Below are 25,121 nucleotides of genomic sequence, written 5' to 3' on the forward strand. Positions count from 1 at the left end.
ATCGGGGACTAAGCTGAAAATGAGAAATGTTCCATTCCGGGTAAAGTAAGGTGAAAAGAAACTGCAGCTCAGCCCAGAAAACAGATGATGCTCATGCTTTGCTTTGCAGTTAAACCCTTCCTGGTCTGATCCTATACCCCTTAATGCCCAGCCCTGTGTCAGCTTGAACAGCAGGCTTGTACGCTCAAGGAAAAATCCTGTTCTTAACACAAACACACTGATTCTTCCACTAAGATGAACAGAGACATCTTCTGATCTCACATGGAAGCCCAGCTTAATTCCACTGGAAACGCACCCACGCAACTCCCCTCTGAATAAGCCTCTGCACCACCAACCCATCCGGGAGCTGCCAGGATCATCCTCCCGTGACTTTCCCTCCTGAAACCTTCCCATCCTTTCAAAAGGGACTGCTTCAGCAGAGTCCTCCTCCCCACCTCTACTTTCATCCTCCATGGGAATTCCAGTCAACAACTGCTCCTACCAAAAAAAGAAGTCTCAGCAAGCTCTGAGGTTGCCAGACAAGAATATTTGCATTGTAAATCCAGATCCAAGAGCAACACTTGTCCAGCCAGGAAAGAGGCACCTGACCTGCCTGTCCAGGAAAACCACACCACACCACTTCAGGAAAATACTTACAAGAACCTGCTGTGTACATCTACCGACCAATTATTCACCGAAATAAAGCAGTGAATACTTTTGAGAAATGAATTGATAGTGAGGAAAATGCAATTTTCTCCCAGGTTATTCAGAAACTCCCTGTGGCCTCAAAAGAGACGGGGTTTCCTGGCTGCAGAGGCAGGAAAACAGAGCAGCAGTTTGTACCCAGTCTGCAACTTCGCTACCTTCTCTTTACACCAGAAAATGCAGTTTCCTTTTCTCTCAATGATCCCTTTCTTGTGCCACATTCCATTTTCAAGGCCCTTTTCTGCTTAGAAAGCCCCAGACCTTCATTTCATCGCTGCTCTTCAGTGCTCTTGACTTCTCGCCTGGTCTTAATGTATCATCAGACTCAAGCTTCATTTTGGGCACAAACTTTCTTTAACTTTCTTCAAACTCTCAGGGTCAGTTCTTAAGGTTAGCACAGCAAGGACCATCTTGGACCTGGCTGTACACACACAAAACCCCAAAGATTCCATCCTCTGCTCAGATAAGGACTTCCATCATGTCTGTGTCTGGAAACTCAGGCTTGTGCAGCAAGCTGCTCACTCTGCCTTTGCTGTCGGGCAGCTTCCCATGGCTCGAGTTCTCTGAAATGAGAAGAAGGGAAAGTTGGTCTTCAGCTCAAATTCAACAGCAAATTTCTCCATGCAAATCTAAAACAATTTATTTTTTGGGTGGTGGTGGAACACAACTGTATGTCCTACATACTGAAAGCCAGACTTGAATCTCTACTTTCTCCTTACTATTTCACCCCCAGTTTCCTTTAAAAGTTAGGGAGAAAATGGTGCCTTCACTAACCATGGTTTAGGTTGAAAGAAAGAGAAGGGTCTGAGTACGTGAGCATGTGTGGAGTGTTTTTAAGGTGGTAAACTCTGTAATTTTTGTCTTTGGCAGCATGAAAAATCACATTTCTTGGACACTCTACCTGTTGCAGGCAAGCAGAGCTTTACAGAAGCTGACAAGCATGAAGCTCTGCAAAGCCAGAATGGGCAACCTTGAAAAGTTCTCTCCCTACGATTTCAGTTTCCCTGAAGAAACCTCCCCACCACCTTACAAATTCTGAAGGCATCACCCTCCTCCATCAATACTGGAGTGTCTGTGAGGATCTGCGGACAGCCCAAGGGGTGCTGGCATTTCACACTTATGTGGGGATCCGGCAGAGCTCACCCAGTTTCTCGCCGGCCACTCGTGTCCCTGGGGGCCGTGAGGCTGGGCTGTGCGACGGGGTGGTACCCAGCCGTCCACGGCCGGGGAAGGAGGCGGCAGCAGGCCAGAAGAGCTCAGCACCTTTGTCCGTCTGGGTGCTGCTGTCTTTGCTGCCTGTCTTCGCGTGGGAGGCCACCGGCACTGGGATGGGCATGCAGGACAAGGAGGGTAGTGGAGGAGGCAACGAGGGGCCTGACGGGTGGTCATGGTGCTCCTTCCCCAAGAGCAGCCCTGAAAACACATGGAGGTCAGTCACATCCTGGCTCGAACCTAAGTGCTGTCCCCTTGTCCCACCCCAGAGCTGCAAGGTGCTGGTCTGGATCTTTAGCTTGGCTCAGCTTTTCCCCTTGACACCACCTATTGCTCTTATCCTTATATCCATGTGGTACTTTCCTACAAAAACAGTTTTTTGAGAGCAGCTGCACTTTCCTGCATCCCCTTCTGCACTCCCATCCCAGTGGTACCTACCCCTGGCACAGACCTGCATGCCTCTGTAGCTCACATCTCATGCGGCCCCACACCACAGTCCTGCACTCATTTTCCCATTTATCTGCCACATCACATCATGCACTCCTACCCAAAGGGATGCTCACCATCTTGATTAACTTTAAACAGGCTTTTTCGCTAGCCCAAATTTGTTATTTACTCCCACAAAGTTGCAAACATCATCTGCTTGTGTCTGAGAGGATTTCCCCCAACTATGGCTTTCTATAATCAGTGCAGAACAATTTAGTATGATTAAAAATATAATTAAGATACAACACAAGGTTAAAAAATGACTAATTTTTGACTTCAGCACTAGGACACACATTCTGTCCATGGAACATGCTCTGGAAGTGAGCCGTCAGGGCGATGTATGCCGTAGGCCAAGGCACTTTTGCTAAGCTCAAGCAGAAAGATTAGGACAGAGTGATGGATGAGCCAAAGCTTAACCAAAAACTGAGCTCACCTATGCTTCCCTTCCAGATCTTCTCTTCCTTCTTCTCCTCAGCTATCTGGTTGCTGGTGAGTGAGGTCTGGCGTGAATGCACACCCGTAGCAGCGGCGATGGAGGGGACGGACCGAGCCGGTCGCAGGCTGGTGCTGTCGGCTTTTCCAGGGTCCTTCCGTGAGCGTTGCTGAAGGACCTTGATCATGGCATCCTTCTCAATTATTTTGGCATGGAGATTCTTTATTCTGCCAAAATATGAATGGTCTGCTTACAGGAATGGAAACAAGCGTTTATATGGGCAGGTTTCCCCACCCTGGGGCAGCAGGTTGGATCTCTGGGCACCTGTTCTGCTGCTCTGTCCCCTCTGGTTCTGAGAGATTTGGACAAGGCAGCTCCCACCAATTCCTCTGAGGATAACCATGCATTTTGAAACAGGCAGTGTTTCTGGCTATTAAGCCAAAACTGGGAAGTCTCTTCTGCAAGGTTAACTGAACCCATTTATTGCTGTGTCTTTACCAACCCAGCAGAAGCAATGATGGCAGTATCCTGACCAAGCTGTGGATGGCTACCTTCACCAGAATACAAACACACAGGCAATTTCCACCCGTAATACATCGGGGACAAATCTAGATATCCTCCTTTGGCAGGCTGAGTTAACATGACAATTCAGGTCTGTTGTCAGCTGTAGTAAAGACCTGCTGAAATGAGCAGAAACGTTCCCTTTGGTTTCTCTAACAGCTGAGCTGGGCTTTTGCTTCTCCCTCACCACTGCAGGACCAATCAGCACATGGTGTGCAGAGCCAAGCAAAGCTCACTATTTCTCTCATACAGAGCCCAAAGACTCTCAAAATCACAAAAAAAAAAAAATCAGGATTATCTCAGACTTTTCTCCAGCAATGATTAACAGCAAATCATACTGAAAGAATACGAAACCACACTAAAAAAAAAATAATTGTACATGTACAATATGACAGCCAGGTGGCTATATCTTGACTGTGATGTACAATATATAGTCCAATGCAGCTGCATTTTGTGAAGCAGTGAAAGCTAAAATATCACATGTGGAAAACCTATATGTACAAGGGAGATAGCTAGTAACTTCCCGTTGGCATTAGTTTTCATAACCAGATGTCTAATTTGTAATGAAAACACAAGATCCTAATCTATCTTTAATTAAGCCAATGGCAAAACTCCATTATTTCACTGGAAGCAGGATTTGCTTGTATCTGTGAGTGGAAAACAAAAAACCCAGTAAAAACAATCATTGATACTTTCCACAACCAACAAGTACAATGTTTTATAAAAATGTCTGCAGACTGGTGATTTTGTGGGGAAGGCAGCCCTGAAGAACAGATTTAAAATAGTTTTTCAGTAAAAACCTAGAGGGATACACAAGCATTCTGGAGGGATTTTTACTCATCAAAAGGCCACTTTTCACCAGGAAAAAAGTCTGGATTAAAAATGCTGCCCAGGTCTAATGCTCATTGAACTACACAGCCATATGTCCACTTATGTGCTAAAAATGGAGAAGTATTTGCACCAATGAACATTACTCTCACTGTCTGCCTGTGCCCAAAAAAGCTTGTTTTATATCTTCCACTACTTGTAAATGCATTTTTTTTTAGTGGTGCTCATGGTGCTAAATTTTGCAGGTTTGTTCCTGAATGCCAATGTGACAGTCGCACAACTTGGGTGTAGGAAACTTAGCATGTCCAGAAAGAGAAATACACAAGCAAGGACTGAAAAGCAAGGCAAAGGCAAGTGCTCATGTTGCTGATTACGTAGGAGTGGTATTACAACTTCAGCTTTTACATCCAGACGTGCTTGTTTCCAGAGGTGGATTTTCACCGAGATTAAACAAGCATTCCACTTCTTCTTCAGATGCCAACCTACTTTTAATAGTTGAACAGCCTCTGTTTTGTAAGAAGGTCGTTTTTGGCACAGAGGAGGCTTAACGGGAAGGTAGGGAGGAAGTTATCTAACAGTGATTCTTTAATCCCTGTTTTAATGCTGAAGAGCAAAACTAAGTCAAAGTGAAGCTAAGCACATCCCATCCAGGTGTGCATGAAGGAATCGAAGGGCATCCTGGTTTATTTGAACCCAGCCCAAACCCCACGACAAGGAGGTACAGCACAGCAGCCCCTTACGTGTACTCCATGTCCTGGCAGCGCCGGTTGGCTTGCACGATCTCCTCCTCCTCCTGCCAGCCCCGTGCCTCCAGCGTGCTCTCACCGTAGCTGCCGTTGCGTGAGTGGCTCGGGGCCGAGGCATCCCTAGCAAAGCAGTTCAACACAGTGAGTCAGGCTCCTGAGACCTTTTTTTCAAGTGAGATTGGTCGTTGCAAAGAAAACCCCAAACCCACATTCAAAGAGCAAACCACTGATGGTTCCCTGTCAACCAGACAGCTGTCTCATGTTGAGTTGCCTTGCTGCAGTCTACTCTCAGCTCGGGTTTAGTCATTAATGCCATTAAATAACCACGCTGGTGGAACATAGAGTGTGCTAAAATCACGGGTGAACCCCATGAGGCTAACAACTGTCCTGGAGGACTGAGTCGGACATCAGAAGGACTCACTCACTGGGGGAATGGTCCCAAGTCAACAAGAGTACCTCACAAATGAGAAACAAAATTGCACTTCGGAAGGTGAAAAATAGCACAGGAAGTGCTGCCTAGACTGGAGTGCAAAAGAAAAGGATTGTCCTGAGTCACACACTTAACTGCATTTTAAAGGGAAATCTCAGGATGTTTTCAGGGGATTTGGCTTCTAAGAAACTGGGGCAAGAAGTTAAATACCCTGTCCTCCTCATCGCTGGAAAGCCTTGCTGCAGTGCCTTAGGTACTTTTGGGCACCATGCTTTGACACAAACTGGAGACAGTCCAGACACATGCAATGGGAATGGGAACTAGAAGGTGTGAGGAATGGCTGAAGAAAGTTAGTTCAGGCCAGGGAAGATACAACAGGGGATATTTGTCCTCCAATATTTACAAGACTGTTACCATGTTGACAGTGATCTGTTGTTCATCACCTACACCTGGGAAGGACAAGAATCAGCTGAGGTAATCTGCAGTAAAGAGGTTTAGCTTAGCTATCAGGAGAACCTTTTTATTTTGAAGCTTAACGAAGTAGTGAAACAGGGGATTTAGGCCACAAAATTTCCCTTGTTACAAGTTTTTAAAACTAGGTTAAACAACCATGTTGCAGACCATGGGATGGATGCAGACATATACCAACACTCCCTCCTTGCTCCACCGGGCAGTGGGGAGGAGTTGCCTCACCTATGCTGTGCAATTTGGCAGCCTAAGACTTTGCCATTGAGGCCATGACTTGAGTCTGGTGCCTGGATTTGATAAACTTTTGGACCTGGTCAGAAGGGTAAATCCAGTCTTAACCGATTATTGTACCTCACTGGCATGACATCATAGAGAAGTGTATTAACCCTGGCGGCACGACTCAGCAGGGAAAGGCAAGCAAAATCCAGCCCTAAGAAAATATCCATTCCTTATTATTCCCCCACGCCTTCTGCTGCAGACAGAGTTGCCTGCTTGCAGCAACATCTTACCTGTCTGTTGCAGCTGTGGCTGCAGCATTCATGGCAAAGTGCCTGATCGTACTCTCCTCCAGGTACTTCTGCTCCCACTTGGTCATGTCAGCTTCCAGGGCCAGGATCCTCTCCTCCTTCTCCCGCACCAGCTCCATGAGGGCTGGGGCATTGTGCTCTGGAAGGCTGCTCGCCTGGTAGCTGCCCTGCCTCTGCCAGTGAAAACAGTGAGATATTCACCTCCTGCCAAGGATGGGAGCTGCTGGCCCTTTTTCCCCCACATTTTCTCTGGAGCTCACAAAGACATCCCCATGTCTTTTGATGTGGGCAACCCCTTGGGTTGCAGGAGGACAGGCAGGTTGACCATGTGTGCAAGCCCAGCACACACTTCTCCACACCATGCTGACAGAAGGCAGCATCTGACTGCTCCTTGGATGTGCAGGGATTTTGTGGGATAGCCCAAACCAAGGGAAAGGTAGGGAAAAAAAGCTGTCAGGAAAATGAAGCAATGAAGCTTAAAAATGTATTCTTCTTGTTGGGACTTCAGCACACGGCTGTGCAGTGCTCTGTATGGACAGGCAGTTATTACCAGAGGGTTTTTAAAAAGGAGAAGAAAAGCAACATGTAACCTAGCTACAAGTAACCATGTTAGAACAGCAGCTGGGAAAACACTGTGGACATGGATTTACTCCTGTCTCTTCTGGCACATCAGTTTTCATGTGCCCTCAGGGGATGCTTTCTGTGGTGCACCAGGTAACTTTCTGACTGGAGGGGCAGATCTCCAGGCACTGTGGGGTGACCCCCATGGGATGCTGACAAGCAGCGATAGGGGCATAATCCTTTGCATCTACACTGCAAGGAAAGCACTTTCCCAGGCAAGATTTATCCCACCCAGTTACAAGCACTTAATTACAGCACCTAAGCAGCACAGGTAGCTGCCCCGAGCTCCTTTCACTGCTGGGGGAGAGCAGAGGAGGATGGAGATCCAGCCCTTGGGTCAGCAGAGGCTGAGTGGGATGAGCCCACACTGTGGCTAGAGGCACGAAGCTCTGGGAGAAGTCAGTAGAAGTAAATGTTTTGGGTTTTTTTTTCAATAAAAAATGCAAGAGATTTGTTACACTCCATGGTGCACAGAATTGTGTTAAAAGGGAAACCATGTCTCAAGAGCAGTGGCTTCTCAGCCATGCTACACCACGAACTTCCACTGGCAAAGTGGTTCCCTGGCACAGTACCAGTACACCAGAGTGAAGGCTGCAGCGGCTGTTTCCATTTTCCAAACCACACTTCCTTCTTCTAGACACTTATCTCCTGCTTACTGGAAACTAGAGATACCAGGGGAAGGCTGCAGCCTTTGCCTTTGGTGCAGTAGCATGTTTGGAATCTGCTTTCTGGAACTGAAACACGGGGCAGCCCTTAGGAGCAACAGCTGCGACTCTGCTCCTGCAAAAATCAGCACTTACACTTCAAATATTGTCAAATCCCTGGCAGGAAGGTAATATTGCGCAAGCATGGTCCTGGTCTAGAAATGGCATCTTGGGACACTGCGGGTGCCTTTTGTCTTCATTCTCAGTCAAAACCTCTTCCAGCCCTGCATGCTCAGCCTGCAACGCTAAGTCAAAGGGATTTTTTTGTCCTAGCTCATGCATCAGTGATTGATAATGAAGTTTTGCCATTTGGACTCGGTTACCAACAAGCCAGGAACAGAAGAGATTCTGGCTCGCTGTCTGGCAAAAAGCAGAAAAAAGCTTTTTCTTTTTTTTTTTTTTCTCTGCAATGAGAAAATATTTCAGTAGATAGAACTTTGATAACTCAGAGAAGACAGCTCTGAAGTAAAAAGCTGGGGCACCCTGAAGCAACATGTTTCATCACATCATAAAAAAACCCCTATAAATAATAATAAAAAATATCACAAAGTCTCCTTTCAAAGCTGATAGGTGGGATATGAAGTCAGAGTATCATTCGTCTTAAAACTTGTTAGGGGGAACAGGTGCAAGCGTTGGAGAACTATGGCAACCCAAAATGCACTTGCTGATTACATTGCCAAAAAGAAAATTAAAAATTAAGCAATCTGTAAGTTACAGAGAAATTTTCTGCTAAAATAAGCAGATGTAGCCTGAACTCCCAAGACAAGGACTTAGGTAACAGTCCATCCCAGTTACTTAATATATCAATTTGTCCCTATATTCCAGTCCAGCCCAGAGAATAAAACCTTTCCTAGTTCTAATTTTACTTTAACTTGTATTTTAATGTATTTTCTCAAATGTTTTGTCATTTACACCAGCATTAGCATGCCATACCCCATGCGATTTCTTTTTTAAATTGGAGGAGAGCAGGCTAAAGGGCAACTGAGAAGAGCTACTGGTAGAAGACAGGAACAGCAAGCCCATGGCGGATAGGGCAAGAAAGACTTAAAGCACTTATAACAGCAGCAAGGAAGAGCCAAGACAGATGGGAAGGGTCTCCAGGGAGCAGCGGTGAGAGCGATGCTGTTGGAGGTGTGCTGGGGGACCAGACCTGCCCCGGGGCTGCCAGCGGTAAGAGGATGCTCTCAGATGCAGCCAACTTGTGACTGCAAACTGCTGATGCTGCGCATAGAGCTACTGCTGGCAGGATCAGACCCTCTGCTTTCTGGCAGCACAAGCTCTACGGAACAGTTGCTTTGGTCTCCACTAATTGCTCATAAATAAGGAAGGGTTATTGCAGCAGAGATGTAAGTGAGCCCTTCAAAAGTTACAAGAGCATCATGCTTTGCTTGTGTTGCAGGGTTTTCCCCAAGCAGTGGTTTGATACACAATAAATCTGCTTGCTCACTTCTGGAGCCAATGCTCGTGTGTTTGGAACTCGGTGCCGGCTGTAGCCTGGAAATCCTCCCTGCAACCTCCTTGTGCTTCTTTTTTTTTTTTTTTTTTTATTTCTTTTCTTTTCACAGATGACTGGACTTTGGGACTTGAGGATGGAGAAGGAATAACAAAGGAATAACCATGCATAAAATACAAGCATAACACTATCCCTCTGAGGATACAGGGCTGCCAAAAAACAAGGGGACATACAGAGAAATTCAAACCTACACTTTTAGCCCATTCTGGACTGCACTGGTATTTACATGATTTATTGTCTGAAGATGACACCATTTGTCTCCAGATCTATCATGGATGGAGGTTTCTGTGAATCCAATTAAACCAGCTTTGTCCAGAACAAATATGGCCCAAGCCCTTGCTCCCCCCTAATCCCATGTCATCCACCTTGCTTTTTCAGTGAAAGATCAGCCAAAGACTCTGGGCTAGATCTCATGTCCATGTGGACTGCACCTTTCCTCTCCTCCTTCAGTGTGGAGCTGATCTTGCACAATCTGTGTTTGCTGGAGAGAAACTTAGAAGGGTGTTTTCCCCTGGCAGAGGTGGGGGGACACACGCAGACAGAGCCCTGCCTGTCCTTGGGCAGGGGAGCCAGGACCTCCCAGGCAAGGCTCATGTCCAGCAGCCCCACTGCAGAGCTCCCCATCCTCTGCTGAAAATCAGGAGTTAGAATCAGAGTGGTTTGGGTTGGAAGGGACCCTCAAAGATCAGCTAAGTCCAAGCCCTCTTCCATGGGCAGGGACATCTTCCACTAGATCAGGTGGCTCAAAGCCCCATCCAACCCGACCCTGAAACACTTCCAATGATGCGTCATCCACAACCTCATCCAAACGAAAGGCTCAGGTGGAAAGCCCAATGACCTGAACCCAAAAACAAGGTGGCATCTGGCAGGGCTGCAAGCGACTGTCCCTCTTCAGAAACAATGCCGAAAGCCCCATGCTGGGGTCCCACACAGACCGCCCCATCCTCACCTGCTGCATCCGCAGTGAGTCCAGCTCCCGCTCCAGGCGCGTGCGCAGCCGCCGCTCCATCTGCTCCCTCTTCTCGCAGGCTGCCTGCAGCTGGGTCAGTGCCTGCTGCAGCTTCTCTACCTTCTCCACGTAGGCCTGCTTTCTGCGCAGCTGTGGAGGACAGAGGGTCAGCAGTGCTAGGGGGCACCACACGCCCACCCTGGGCCACTGGGACCCCCGCTCACTTGCAAGTGCGTATGGAGTACAAGGATGGCTTTGGCCATTTACTTCACGGAGTTTCTCCAGGGGAAGGATGGTGCCCCTTTGAAGGGCAAGGAGAGGGCACAGCAGGCATTGCTGGGGCAGCTCTAACCCTTTCAGAGGAACTTCCCAGATCTTCCACCCATTGGGGATTCACTAGCCATGAAACCCCCTGATCATTTCTAAGCAAGAGCTGTCACGTTGGTGGATATTCTTTGGGCAAGCACACAGGCTGGCCTCAGCTAAGAGGAATTCTGGTAGGTTTTATCGACTGGTGACACTCAGCACATTGTCTGCACCCAAAGAGAGTCTCTTCTTTTCAACGCTGTGTATCTGCTCAACACAGGTGGAGCGAGCAGAGTGCCAGAAGCGCTCCACCTGCTCTATCCTGCTCACAGGCTTGGCCATGCCGATGTATAGATGTGCTGGCAACTAAAGTCAGGCCCTCCTTATGTATTTAATGCAATTATTGAAGAGATAAACAAGACACAAGGATTTTGTAATACCGGGTTTTACGGACAGAGATTGCTCAAGCGGCATACCTGAAAAGGAATTTACAAGTGGACTGCAGATGTTCAGGGTGCTTAGCAGCCATTCCCACTTTTTCTGGCCTCCTACCATGCCACTGGGCACTGACTGACACCACAGGGTATCATGCTCAGAAGCAGCTGGCACGCTTGAGAACCCTCGGGGAGAGGAGGCTGAAGACACTGGACACCCTGGGCATCAGCTGTGTCAGGCGCTGGAACAGGCAGCAAAGCCTGTGCTGAAACCTGAGTCCCAGCCAAGACCTGGCACTGAGAAGGGGTGAGCCCACAGGGGCCAGGCACACCTGGGTGTCTGTGAGCAGTCCTTTCCTCCAGGGAGCACGGGAACTTACCCATGGGGACACGGCAGTGGGGTCTGCCTGCTCTCCCCATGGGCTGCAGTCCCGGCCTCAGGAATCCCAGTTCCCCTCTTCTCCCCCTGTCTATTGTCATTAATTTTCTCTTCATAAGCATGAATAAATTCACCTTTCTAAAGATATCTGCCCTGTAGTAGAGAAAGCAACAGTGCACAGAAATTGAAGCTGTAAACCCTAAAAGACCTCGATGAGCCCCAAAAGACCCCAGAAGACTCTGGACTTAACTCCCTGACTCAGAAAGGGAGGGTGAATCAGTTTGAATGATGGACCACACAGACTTTGCCAAGCCTCAGCTGGACCCCATCCGCAGCCTGGGGTTTAACGAGGGATGCTCAAGATCATTGCCATGATCACTAACATCCTCTTTAGGACTTCTAGTCTCCCTCATTTATTTGTACATTTGTTTGAGATCTGAAGTTTTTCAGAAGCAAAACAGGAGACAGAAAAACACATTAACCCCAGTCGACACTGGGGAACTAGATAAATAAGAGAGGCTGGAGAGGTGCTGTGAGCTGACAAGGCCAGGGGCAAAACCATATCCTAGTGCCTACCTCTTTTTAAAGTACTTAAATCACTATTAAAATTAACTGCAATGTGGGTTATGATACAGGAGCTATGGCCAGAAAATACATGTGTCTAAACATCTAGGGGTTGTAGTGAGAAGTTTGCTGGCTTGTTCCTGTGCATGTGGAGTAAATAAACACCAGTGCTGGGTCCCTCTGGCTCTGTGGGGCTCCCCTTAACCCAGAGTCCTCTGCTTAGCCCAGGTTCCCATGCTGCAAATAAGCGTGTTTTTTTTTTCCTTGTGTGATGCTGGATTCACGTAGGTCCCCTCCCACTGATTACAATGATAATAAAATCACTTTTTCTTGAAATTCTTCTTCTGCCACCCTAAATGTCACAGCTGAAGTGAAATACGAGCTTGTTCACAGCAAAAGCAAAGCTTGGCCTAAAGAGCCAACGACTGGCAGCGTGACCTCCCTAGCCCTGCTGTAATCCAGGCTAACGCTTACGGCTCACAGGGCTTTCCATGAAAATTAATGAGATTATAATCCCCACTAGCCTCTGGCAGCAGCACGAAGACTGCATTCCTCAGGAGCTCACGACTTGGCAGGACAGACAGAGCAGTGGCTTCTTGCTGAATGTGCTATTTTGGCAGCAGGAAGGTGCGTGTGCCACCTCGCAGCCCTGCCAGTGTGGATGAGAGAGGGGAAGGGGCAGGACACGGGGGGAGCAGATGTGGTCTCCTGCCAAGAAGGGGCCCCAGACTCAAATTTAAAAAAAGCTGGATGGCACCTGGAGAGGTACCAGTCCATCCTCCCACTGCAAGGTAGGATCAACTCTACCTAAAACCTGGTGTATGTCTGTGTTATCTGTTTACCTTCCAGGGGTAGGGACTCCACAACCTCCCCTTCGAACTACTTCACAGCTTATTTTCCTTTACTGACAGAAAACGTTTACCCTAATACCTAATCTGGCTTTCTCTTACGCAATTTAAGCCAACTACTTCTTGTTCTGTTTTCAAATTATGATCTACTAGAGCAAGAAGCATTTAATGAAACAATTCACATATTCACAAGATCAGCACACTTGCGTGAACACTGCCCTTGTCCCAGGGATTAGGAAAACAAAGAGGAAGAGCTAAGGCTAAAAGGGGATGATCCAAGCAAATAAATCTGAATAAAGACAAGTGGGTCTTGAAAAATATCTGTACTAGGGACGTAACTCCAGTTTGAGCTATAGAATATCTATTCTATAGACATGAGATTTGAGTTAAAGACTTTAAGAGATGGAGAATCTACTGTCACTCTAAGTAGGTTGTTTCAGTGTTAATAACTCTTAATAATAATAACTCTAACTCTTAATTTCCAGCCTGGTTTACTCAGCTTCAGTCCCCAAACACTGCATCTCATTATTTCTTCTTATGCTAAAGAGCAACGTTTAATCTGGCTGACAGCAATCCCTTCTTCATGTTCATATGCATGGACTGGAGCTCACCCATCTCTTCACTTTAATTGTTCCCTGCAAAGAACAGCTTCTGGGCCCTAAATAAATTCTACAGCTCTTTTCTGAACCCTCTCAAATTATTCAGTCTTCTACCCAAAGCATGGACCAGACACGCGATTCCAGCATCAGTCTTCTACATGACATGTGGTGATAATACCACCTACATATTTTTAAATTAAATCCATCTAGTAGCAGGCACTCAGGATAATGTAGATTTAAACAGTATGCTATGTTATGTTAATTCAACTTAGTAGCTACTGCTTATTTCTCAAGCTTTGTTTTAAAAAGCTTTTAAACTTAATTACATTCTGGTGGTAGAGGAAATCTATGTGGATTTACAAAGCAGTGCATGAGGTAGAGCTCTATTAATAACAACAGTTATTTTCATTTCAGTAATTTAGTGTCTCTTTCAATATATGCCAAATTATAGTAAGAATCCCTGCTTTAAGATGAAATTTCAAAACTTCAACAGTATCTGCCACATGTGTGTCAAATTTTGCACCAGAAACACTGATGACTGTTGAAAAAATAGTCTGACCTAGTGATGATACAGGCCAAAAGCAAGGGGAAGGGAGCGCAGGAGCTTGGGTACATGCCAGCAGCCACATTTTAACTGCACATCAGCCAGGCTGCATGGCATTGCCTATAAATAATTAAACCACAGCAACTGGTAGAAAATTCATTTTAACTTGCTTTAAACCAAAAAAAGACAGTTAAACACTCCCAGGTCAACATGGGTTTGCTCAGGCTGAGGGCTCTGACAGACAAATTCTGGCAAATACAGTTGCATCACCTCCACATGTTGTCATCCCCGAGATCTACCACACCCTGGTCAGGAGGTTTCCACCTCCGTAACATCTACCATGCCCAGATCAGGAGGTTATGACCTCCATAATACCTACTATACCCTGGGCAGGAGATTACCATCCTCTGTAACATTTACCATGCCCACGCATGGAGGTTAGCAGCTCTCTAGAGGGGAACGTTTGCCCTCTCCTCAGCTCCACCAGTCCACAATCCAGAATCTGAGCTCCGATCCCCAGCAGAGTCACATTTCTGCTGGATGCCTAGATAAAGAACTGCAAAGCTCTTACAGACAAAGCCCTAAGGCTGCAGATATATTTACTACAACCCAGCAGGCACAGCATAGCTTCTTACACCACCTGCCTGGAAATCTGCATTTATGCTTCTGCTGCCTTCACCGGTGCGTATTCAGCAAGCCGATGTAATCTGCCAATACCACACTGACAGGCTGTGGAGCAGCCAGGAGCTAAACATATTTCTTCCCACCCCCTGAGTGATGCTGGGACTGCAGGAGCAGGTGTTGCTGCTTAAAACATTCCTTTATTCAGCCACCTTGTAATGAAATGCAAATTGAAAACCTCTGGTTGCCTTTAAAGGAAACAGTGTCAAGTGAATTCCATACAGATTAAAGGCATGTTAGCTCCTGCAGCAACCCCAAAGGGACTGCCCCAAAAACACTGGGACCGTGAGCAGTTAAACTTTATGTGATCCTCTTCTTGCTGCTGAGTGTATCCACCGGAGGCAATGGAGTTTTAAAAATGTTTCTAAATAGGAAGTCAGAATGGTCTAATGGTCAGGAACAAAACAGCAATGCCTTCAGCACTTACATATAGTACCTTAAATCTTACAGACTCTAAGTAACCATTAGTTAGCCTAACAGGGGGTCTGTCATGCTGGATATCCCAACAAAAAACATGCAAATATCACTGAGGTCAATTCACCCTTCATCATCCCATGACAAAACTGCACTGAAGTTACTTGTAGGTATTTGAGAAAGGACCTTCCCTGCTCCTCACAAGACCCCTTGCACCCCTGCACCCATCTGGCTCCTGTGGATTCACCCCCAGGCCAGCCCTGGGGAGGGTGCAGGTGGGAAATGAGGCACTGAAGAAGAACAGACCTGCACAAGATCATGTCAGCAGTCTGTGCCAGAGCCCGAACCACTACCAAGCCTGCTAGGTGAGCATCCTTCTCACCAATGCCCTGCCCACTCAGATAGTAAAGACTATTTTATTCCCTCTTTGTTGGTCACAGGGCTAGAGATTTTAGGGCCAAAAAGTGTGTTTTGACAGTCTTGCCTGATCTGCCAGAGTGCACAGACTTTCAATTAGTTATTAAATCCACACCTTTTGGTTGAAGGTCTTAAGGAACAAAATAAATTGAGATTCAGAGATCTTCCATAATGGAGAACTGACATCGCCCTTAGTTATAGTTAAAACTGAGCATTATTTCCACTTCAAATTTGTGTAACTCCAGCTTCCAGCTACTAGATGTTGTTCTGTACTTGCCTGTCAGTTTGAAGAGCCCTCTGTACCTGGGATTTCTCTTCCCATCTGAATACGTGTTTTCACTATTGGGCTTATAGGAGCCTTAAAGACCTCTTGGGGGTTTTGCACAGATGGCAATTCTTGGGTCTCATGGTATGATAGGTCTTTTCCAGCTCTCACATAAAACCTGTAGCTCTTTGTAGCTCTAAATCCTGGAAGGTCTGCCTCCAGCCAGAGCTGTCAGTTCTTTTAAGAACACTGTTCAGATGTGAAGTTATCAAGCCCTGCACTGCTAGGCTGCTGTGCACACCTCAAAAGCCTCCTGGCATTCTTTGGGGAGAAATAGGAGGCACCAACATCACATGTTGGTATCACAGTCCCAAGTCAGTGAGTAGTCAGCTTTTTATTTGGTATTTCTGTTAAGTCTGATCATTACCTCAGCCAGCAGCTAGCCGAGTTTGGTGTTGCTCCTGGTTACATGCTGAAGACTCCGCTCTAAAAACGTCTATGGCTATGGTCTCCTTTGTTTGCTTGTTTAGCTCAGTATTGTATGACTGCATTTTCTCTACAAGAGGGCTGGTGCAAGGAGAGCAGGAAGACCTGCCACATCATGGCTACAAGAGATTCAGGACTTGGATAGAGAAATGCCTAACCATGAGCCACCGCTACAGGAATGTAGCCCATGCCTCACCTCCTCTTCCAGTTTGATGACCTTGGCTTGCGCGTTGTTTAGGGCCTGGTCGAGAATTTCAATGTGCCTCCGCTGGTCCTCATTGGCAGAGCGCACAGCTGCCAGCTCCATCTCCAACTTCTCCTTCTCCTTCAAGTGCTCTTTGTCTGGAAAAAAGACAAGAACAAGAGCTGCTCCAGGAGGACAGCTCACAGGCCCTGGAGCATGTGCCAGAGCTAAGCTGCCATGTCCCTAGAAAATCAAAAATTATGTGAAGCTGCAGCGAGTGGGGCCATTACAACACAGAGCTGAGACACAGCGGACAAGGAGTTTCTACTGCCAAGGCTCAGCCCCTCAATGCCCAGCCTTATGTGAGCACCAGCAGCAGCCTGGGCTACCTCTGCACTGGCAGAGCTTGTAGACCTGAGCACTGCCTCATCACTGTCCATTCTGCTGAACTACTAGCACATTCCCCAGAAAAATTTTGGCTTGCACAAGCTACTCCTTTCCCACGCAATGCCCAGGCCCTGCTTGAGGACAGCCTGCGTCGAGGAGTGTTTATAGCTGCAAGCTTGGATGCTGCTGTGATTCTCTAAAAGGGGCAAGAAACCTCAGTCATGTGGATGCCGGCTGTGGCGTGCCTGGTCCATTTTATTTGCAAGGATGGAGATCATGAGATACAGAACATGTGAAGAAGCCAAATAACAAACACTGATCTGTGCTGGACAGCGGGGAAAGCAATAAGGAAGAATAACATAGGAGGCATCTGAACAGGCTCTCTCCAGCCATACAGAGAAAGAGGGACTGTGGGAGATATTCCAACCCCATGGGGGCCCTGGGTGACTTTCCAGTCCTCCTCTAAGGGTCCCGAAATTGGTGCTTCTCCCTTACCAAGTGCCTTAAGGCACCAGGAGTGGGACTCAAACATGTAGATAACCTCTGTGCCCTGGCAGTGCTGAGAAGCCACTTCAGGGAACATGAGCACTGCAGGCCAATCACTGGATTCCCAAAGTTGAACCACAAACAGTTAATGAGGAAGCAGGGGATGGAGGTTTCATTCAGTGAAATCTGAGATTACAAAATCTGGCCTTCATTCTGAATGACAACAGAAATAGAGCACTTGGCAAGCCTCCAGGATGGAAAATTTCCTCCAAAAATTAATTTGGCATCAATTAAACGTTGTTTTGATTCTTGACTTTTTAAACACAGCATTACAGAATTTATTATTTTTTAACTGAAGTGAGAAGTTGCTCCAAAAACATTGAAACATGGAACATCTGCCCATAATATCCACCCATCACACCCAAGCATGACCACTCAAGCTGGAAGCCCCACTATCCACCTACCCCCAAGGACGGTCAGGAAACTTCACGCAGCTGAAGTCAGTCCATTTCAGACCTGAACTACCCCCAGAAGGGCCTCATTCTTCCTTGATTACCGGTGGGATGAGAACAAGTTCAATTTACGTAGTACTGGTAGGTGCCTGCAGTGAGGTGAGACGTGTATGAGCTGAGCCACGTGGAACGTGGCCCAAACCCACCCAGCTGTCTTTCCATTTATCATAAAAGGAGGAATTCAGCACCTCACAAAAACATTTGATGGATGGACCACCCTCTGGATAAGGAATTGGCTAGATGGTCACACTCAGAGGGTTGTGGTCAATGACTCAATGTCCGAATGGAGACTGGTGACAAGTGGTGCTCCTCAGGGATTGGTACTCGGACTGGTGCTATTTAACATCTTTGTCGGTGGCATGGACAGTGGGATCAAGTGCATCCTCAGCAATTTCGCTGATGTCACCAAGCTGTGTGGTGCAGTCAACACACTGGAGGGAAGGGATGCCATCCAGAGGGACCTGGACAGGCTTGAGAGGTGGGCCCATGCCAACCTCATGAATTTCACCAAAGCCAAATGCAAGGTCCTGCACATGGGTCGAGGCAATCCCAAGCACAAATACAGGCTGGGCGGAGAGTGGATTGAGAGCAGCCCTGAGGAGGACTTGGGGGTATCAGCAGATGAAAAACTGAACATGGGCCAGCAGTGTGCGATGTCCGGAAGGGCCACCGGGCACCTGGCCTGCATCAAGAGGAGCGTGGCCAGCAGGTCGAGGGAGGTGATTCTGCCCCTCTACTCTGCTCTCGTGAGGCCCTACCTGGAGTACTGCATTCAGGTCTGGGCTCTGCAACACAAGGAGGATGTTAAGCTGTTGGAGCGGGTCCAGAGGAAGGCCACAAAGATGATCAGAGGGCTGGAACACCCTCCCTATGAAGACAGGCTGAGAGAGTTGGGGTTGTTTAGCTTGGAGAAGGCTCCAAGGAGACCCTATAGCGGCCTTCCAGTACCTAAAGGAGGCTACAGGAGAGATGGGGGGGGGGAATTTTTACAAGGGCATGTAATGACAGGATTAGGGGTCATGGATTTAAATTAGAAGAGGGCAGATTTAGACAAGATATTAGGAAGAAATTTTTCACTGTGAGGGTGGTGAGACACTGGAACAGGTTGCCCAGGGAAGCTGTGGATGCCCCATCCCTGGAGGTGTTCAAGGCCAGATTGGATGTGGCTTTGAGCAACCTGGGCTAGTGGAAGGTGTCCCTGCCCATACCAGGGGGGTTGGAACTCCATGATCTCTAAGGTCCTTTCCAGCCCTAACCATTCTATGATTCCCTGGCAGCAACACTGCCACACCGGCCTCTGCAAAGCCCACAAGCAAAGCCCAGCGAGTGCTGTGCACACCACGCCACTGACTGCCACCACGAGCCATCTTGGTGTGACATGCCCTTAATCTTCCCACATCAGCAAGAAATTGTATACTGGACATGCAGGTCTCCTTCAACACAAAGCCATTTACTTCAATCAGATTCACCAGAAGGAGCATTAATATGTATTTTACAGAAGTGTAAATCTGGACAAATTATCAAGCAGCTACTTTCCCTAGAGGGTGGAGAAGCTGGAAGATGAATGCTATTTCAGCCCTATGGCACTCCACCATCTAATGTTGGGATCGCACTTTGTGTGCTTCAAATTTGAAACCCGTGCTACACGAGGACAGCACATAGGAAAACAGGACTCGGGACCTTCACTTTCAACTTCCATCCAAGGAACTCGAAGCACTCCGCTTGCTCTGCTGCATTACATTTTCTATCTCCCCCTAAAAGGAGGACAAGATTATGCTGTACACAAAATGACCATGGAACCCACTGGAAAGATGACAGGAAAAATTTACTTAATAGCTCTCAACACTTCTCCGTGTCAGCTGCTTCCTGCAAAATGCTGGAGGCACATTTTATAGGTACTTTCCTATATTGCACTAATTTTTAGTAAAGATGATCTTTGTTGAACATACCTTAAATTCTCTTCAAGTACATACAGGTATCCTTAAAGTCTAAAAATACTGTTTTACTGTGCTACACTCGCATGTACCTTCTGCCCAGGCATGTGCTTTTTCCCTAACAGACTCCAGCTAATAACTATTTCTATTTTCTGGTGGGTCACTGCTACGTCCCATTACTGAACAGTCCCCAAAAGGCTCCTCTGCTGTGGTTTACAGTTGTGATCTCACAGCTTTCCACCCACTGCCTCTGACTGTTGTACCTCAACACACTGAGGACATTACACCGATACTCCATGGCTGGGTAGAAAAAAGAGGAGATAAAGCCAAAAGCCTGCTTTGGTGCTTCACAAACAGGCTTTCTGAGTTGTGAACTGGCTAGGTACACCAAGGGTAAACCAGTCTTGAATTTGCTTTGAAGCAGAAACATTAGACAGAAGGATACACTCAATCACTGCCACCCCTTCACTACACTCAGATGTGAGCCCCAGCTTTTCACATAGACCTCCTGCTTAACAGAAGGTTTTGATCTGATCAGTCTTGAAAGAAAAACAAGAAATATGTTGTAAACATACCACTTACCTATATCAGTTGAATATGTGCCCTCAAAGCCACCCATAACTAAAAACTACATTATAGATAGTACAGGTCCACCCTGCATGCTCCATGAGGAGTGGCTGTGTTAACCCCTGGCTGTTTGGTCATCCCAGGCAAATGCCAAGAGAGCTCCTCGCAATCTTTTCCTCCTGCAGTTTTGCTCACAAATGGCACATTGCCAACAGCTCTCTGGAGTGTGGACCACGCCAACACCAAGGAAAGGCTGAGAAGCTGCAGGAGGTTGTGCTGAAGGTCCTTGAGTTCGTTTTCTCATGTGTTGATTAACAGGGATTCTGCACTGGAATTATTATGATCAATTGTAACGTACTTAATGGTACATGGTTACTTGTGGTCACTGACCTAAGCAGGGATGCAGAAAGGTTTGATGCTCTGCTGTTAGAGGAAGGCACCGAATCTCCATCAAAACACATGACGGCTTAACTTAGCCAACAAATATTGCAAGCAGCTTAAGCATGGTCTGATTTACAGTTAGGATGCTTCCATTTGTATGTCATAAAGTACAAGTCAGGGGAGAATTTCCCCTTCGTGTGTTGAAAACTGAAATCAGATTTCCCACTCCTCTTCCCTTTGGAGGGCACGGTGACATATGTAGAACATATGCATTTTTCCATATGACACCTTTTCTTCAGGCTGCTGTGCCCTGCGTGGGTGCCCTTGGCTCCGGTTGCAGGGGGGGCAGTGGCTCCCCACCTTCCTGCATGCAGCTCACAGCTGTGAAACAAGAAGGCAAGGAGCTCCCTTTCACTTGCCCCTGAAACTTCTGCCTTTGCCCTGATTATTTCCTGTCTTAATATCAAATGGCTCTCAGCTTGCCCAAAACCTTGCTCTCAAAAACATCTACTGTAAGCATTTTCTTTGGTTGGATTCATTCAATGGGAATATTTCTTTGCCTGGGGTATTTGGGACAGAGATCTACGCACAAGTCATACACGGCACATCCACCGCGCTCTCCCAGAAAGCATGAGGTTCTAGCAAAACACTGCCAAAACAGTCTATGCATCCCCACTAATGGGTGCAGAGCCACCTGGATGGGCACAGACCTTGATCTGCCTCAGACACCTGAAAAAACAGCTCCTTGGAAGAAGGCCTGCTCTGAGAGTGGCTGTAAGTCAAGAAATCCCAGAAAAACACACAGAATTCTCAGACTCCACCAGAACAAATTTCTCCCATGATATGGTGTATCATAAACTTTCTCTCTGCCTTATGCCCTTGAAACCATCCTCAGTCTTCTTGCCTCTCCTTTTCCACAGCATCTCTCAGCCTCCTCCTGCCTGGCTCTTCTCTCATCTGTATGGGCCCATACGCCTTCATCAGTCATTGCTTCATGTCTTTCCTTAAAAGAACCTTTTTCACTGACTAACCATCACATATTTATCATGGAACTAGTAGGCTGTGAGTTCTCTCCTACCACCGAGACAACGGTGGCATTTTCCTTAGGCACAAATGCCTAGCACTTAATACTTTGAGGCATGCAGCCTGGCTTTGCCTACTATTATGACAAAGAACAAGAGTTTTTGTCACCTTCAGTCTCCATCTCAGAGCACACGACCGCTCTGTGCTGTTGCACTGCTGATGGGAGTGCTCTGCAAGGAACTGAGAAATGATCCCTGCATGTCCTGCCTTGCCAGACTTCTTTTTCAGGGATTTTTTCCTATTACTGGAGTTTTACCATGGTATTCATTCTGCATTTGCAGTATTACCAAGCATGAGTGTTAAAAAAACCTCATGAGTTTTATCTTTCCTTCTTCATCTCATCATGAGACTGGCTTAAAAATGACAACTTTTAGGAACCTGCTGATGTTGGAGCCTTTTTATATAACTTGGGTTGGGGATGCTAAGGGTTATGTTTAGAGGATGTTTTCCATAAACATAGGGACTAGAAATCTGCTTTTACTAATGAAAACTAAGATTTGCATTTACTAATCTGACTTAACAAGCTACTACCCTTAGGAAAAAAAAAAAAAAACAAACGGGAGTTTCACGACAAAATTGCAACAGCTGATGGGAGTGCATGTAGGAACCATTTTTTCTCTTCTAAAAATGACTGTTTCAGTCTCAGTAGACAAGTGTGCACACATCAGCTAAACCAAGCTGGACCCCTTCTCTTCTCAGTTTTCTGTCCAAGCATCCCTTCAAAAGACAGGAGGGTACAGACTATGCTTGCAAAATCTGCAGATTGGTAGTGGGGTGCAACCCTCGTCATGGTGTGCCCCTGGGGACAACTCACAAACACCAGTGTATAAATGCAGTCAGCCACGGAGGATTTCCAAGCAAAACCTTTTATGGGCTCTGAGAGGGGTATTTTAGGCTGACACCCTGATATCGAGGCCTTTACTGTGCATGCTCCAGCAGCCGAAAGAACACGACTGAAGAGGACCTGCTTTACATGTGCCCATTTTTCTATTCTTGGAAGCACTCTGCATTGCATTGGTAACATTTAGCTCTCTGGGCCAGCCAGGAGACACTCCAAGCATCCAGCCCATCTTATGTGATAGGATCCAAAAAGCTATATTTGTTCATAAGCTGTGAATTGATAGCAGTAATATGCTGAGTGCACAACGCAAAGTTTTATTGCTAAATATTTATCAGTAGAACATGTTTATGCGCTAGAAAATGACTCAAATTGAGTCCATTCTGGGGATTTAACTCCCCCCCTGTAGCTACCAGTATATGGGAACACTGACAGGTTGTCTCTATACAAAGACAGAAGACCCCAGTCTGCAATTTGCACTGTGCAACTTACCCCATATGAACCCTTCCCAAGGATGACAAGACTTGCATAGCAATGCTATTTTCTTAACAGATCATCCCTTTGGCTTCACAGCAGAATCTATATGCCTTTGTGACATCTGCTAATATGGCAAAGATAATGCAGTCATGGAAAAGATTCTCTTCTGGTTTGTGCACGCATGCACCAAATTATTAGCGAAGCTGCTGTGCTGGCATGGTCACTGCTGGTGGGAGCTAGGAGAAGGCTCTCCTGCATTTGGAGCAGCTGGTGGACATCACAGGGCTCGCAGCGAGGCACAGCGAGTGGTATCAAACACCACGCTGCTAATGGAGGTGGCCAGTTCTCCACCTAAGGATTTGCAGTTGCAGCTCATCTTCCAAGGATGCAATAAATAAAACTGAAGGATCAGTTGTACACAGCATTTAGCTTCAATAGGATTTAAGCCTGCAAGATACCGCACAGCTCCCAGGGGGTCAAGCCCTTCTGGAAGCCTGATGAAGATTCTCAGGATACTCGAGAAGCCACGTGCTGTCATGCAGCATCCAGCTGCTCGGGTTTCGGTTGGGCTGATCACATGGAGCTGTCAGCACATGGCAGTGAAATGCTGCAGCACTGTGCTCAGTCATTACGGAAGCCTAAAACTTGACAGGAATGGATGTTTTTCATAGAGGTAGAAGTTGTAAAATCTTCCATCCTTTGTGAAAAGGAGGGTCCAGGACAAGTCCCTGACAACAAGTCAACAGAGGTTGCTCTGGGCTTATCCCAGCCAAGAGAAGAATCTTGTTCCTCTAAAAAGCATGCATCTCCAGAGATGGTCCCTGCAAGCAACACTTCAAAATTTCAGATAAATATTTATCAAAAATAAGCTAAGTTGTGTTACCATTAACTCCCACTGCCTGGTTCTGGTGCTCAGAGAGAAAAAAAAACAGCCTAAACAATCCTGTCTGCAGCTTAAATGAGAGTATGTGACAAATTAGCTGAGTAAAACCAAGCCATAAGGACAATAAAACTAATAGCAAAGTGTTCACCTCCATTCCAGCATGTATATATGTGTGCATATGCATATATGCACCTTCAAAACAGATTAGCACAGTACTCACTCTGAGTGACATAAAGGCCCTCTGTTGACTTATCCTCATGCCCATCGAAGTCTCTGCTGGCTAGCTGCCTATTGGCTGTCTCCAGTCGTTCTGCAAAAAACAGGAAATACTTTAGGTATAAATATATGTATATAAAATTGTAGGTCAACCAAGAAAATAAGATGCATGCCAGCAGAGCAGTATAAATAGACTCTCTGAAGGAGTACATTAAAATGGAGGCTGACACATACATAAAAGATGAGGCCTTTGACCTCTTCCATGAATCTGTGTTGTTCAGATTTACAGAAACTGGGGAAAAAGCCTCTGCCATCCGTGGCTGATGTGTCCAAGCAGTTCATCTCTCATGCTGTCCAAAATGCGCAAGACATTTGCAATCTGAGTTACCCAGCTTTGCAAGGGGATGGGTGCCTTCCTGCAGTGGAGTGCGGCCCCTGGGGGAAGGCAGTCCTCAGCCTGATGACACAGATCCTTGGGGATGCCCTGGGAATGGAGCAGTTTTCTGCAGCAGGGGACACACTTCCCTGGGAAGGGCCTGCCTTCAGGTGCCCCCCTCCTCCAAAAAGACCATCCAGTCCCCTCCCACTGTTGCAAAAAGCATGAGCCAGCTTGCACAAGGCATCTCGCTGCCCAAAGACATATCAAAGTACTCCCATCAGGCATCTGGACAGGTAATAGCTCAAAGTCAAAGTCATAGTCAAAGGCAGCATCTGAAGCTGATTCATATTTTGCCAGAGGTTTTCTTTGCAACTGAGGGGGGTAACAGAAGTTTTGTCTTTTGCCAATGAGCAGGGCATGATTTCTCAAGAAGTTTCTCTAAAACGTGCGTGAACCCATTCCTTTAAAGCCTGCTACTCTGGAGCTTGTAAGAAGTGAAACACCATGTCAACCGGGGGGAAAAAACCCCACACAAGCAAGCGTAACATACCACGGAGATCCCTGTTGAAGTCATGAAGTCTCCTAATTTCTCCTTCGAGTTTGTTTCTCATCGCTTTGTCCAGAGACTCCCTCTTAGTGGTGGTCTTGACCAGGCCCTCATAAGCTTCTGAAATCCTTTGAATCTCTATTTCAAA

General features: G+C 46.7%; 1 protein-coding gene across 1 annotated transcript; it reads right to left on the bottom strand.

The window, feature by feature from the left end:
* Positions 1 to 1,143: 1,143 nt before the first annotated feature.
* On the bottom strand, positions 1,144 to 25,121 carry AMOTL1 (angiomotin like 1; the record flags this gene model as incomplete). The annotated part of the gene is made up of 9 exons (XM_010072760.1): positions 1,144 to 1,247; positions 1,828 to 2,097; positions 2,816 to 3,042; positions 4,945 to 5,070; positions 6,358 to 6,548; positions 10,163 to 10,312; positions 16,296 to 16,441; positions 24,052 to 24,141; positions 24,977 to 25,121. Coding segments are annotated over 9 exons (1,449 nt in total), but the record flags the coding sequence as incomplete, so codon positions are not given.

This window comes from Pterocles gutturalis, unplaced genomic scaffold (assembly GCF_000699245.1).
Source record: "Pterocles gutturalis isolate BGI_N339 unplaced genomic scaffold, ASM69924v1 scaffold21091, whole genome shotgun sequence".
NCBI classification, from domain to species: Eukaryota; Metazoa; Chordata; class Aves; order Pterocliformes; family Pteroclidae; genus Pterocles; species Pterocles gutturalis.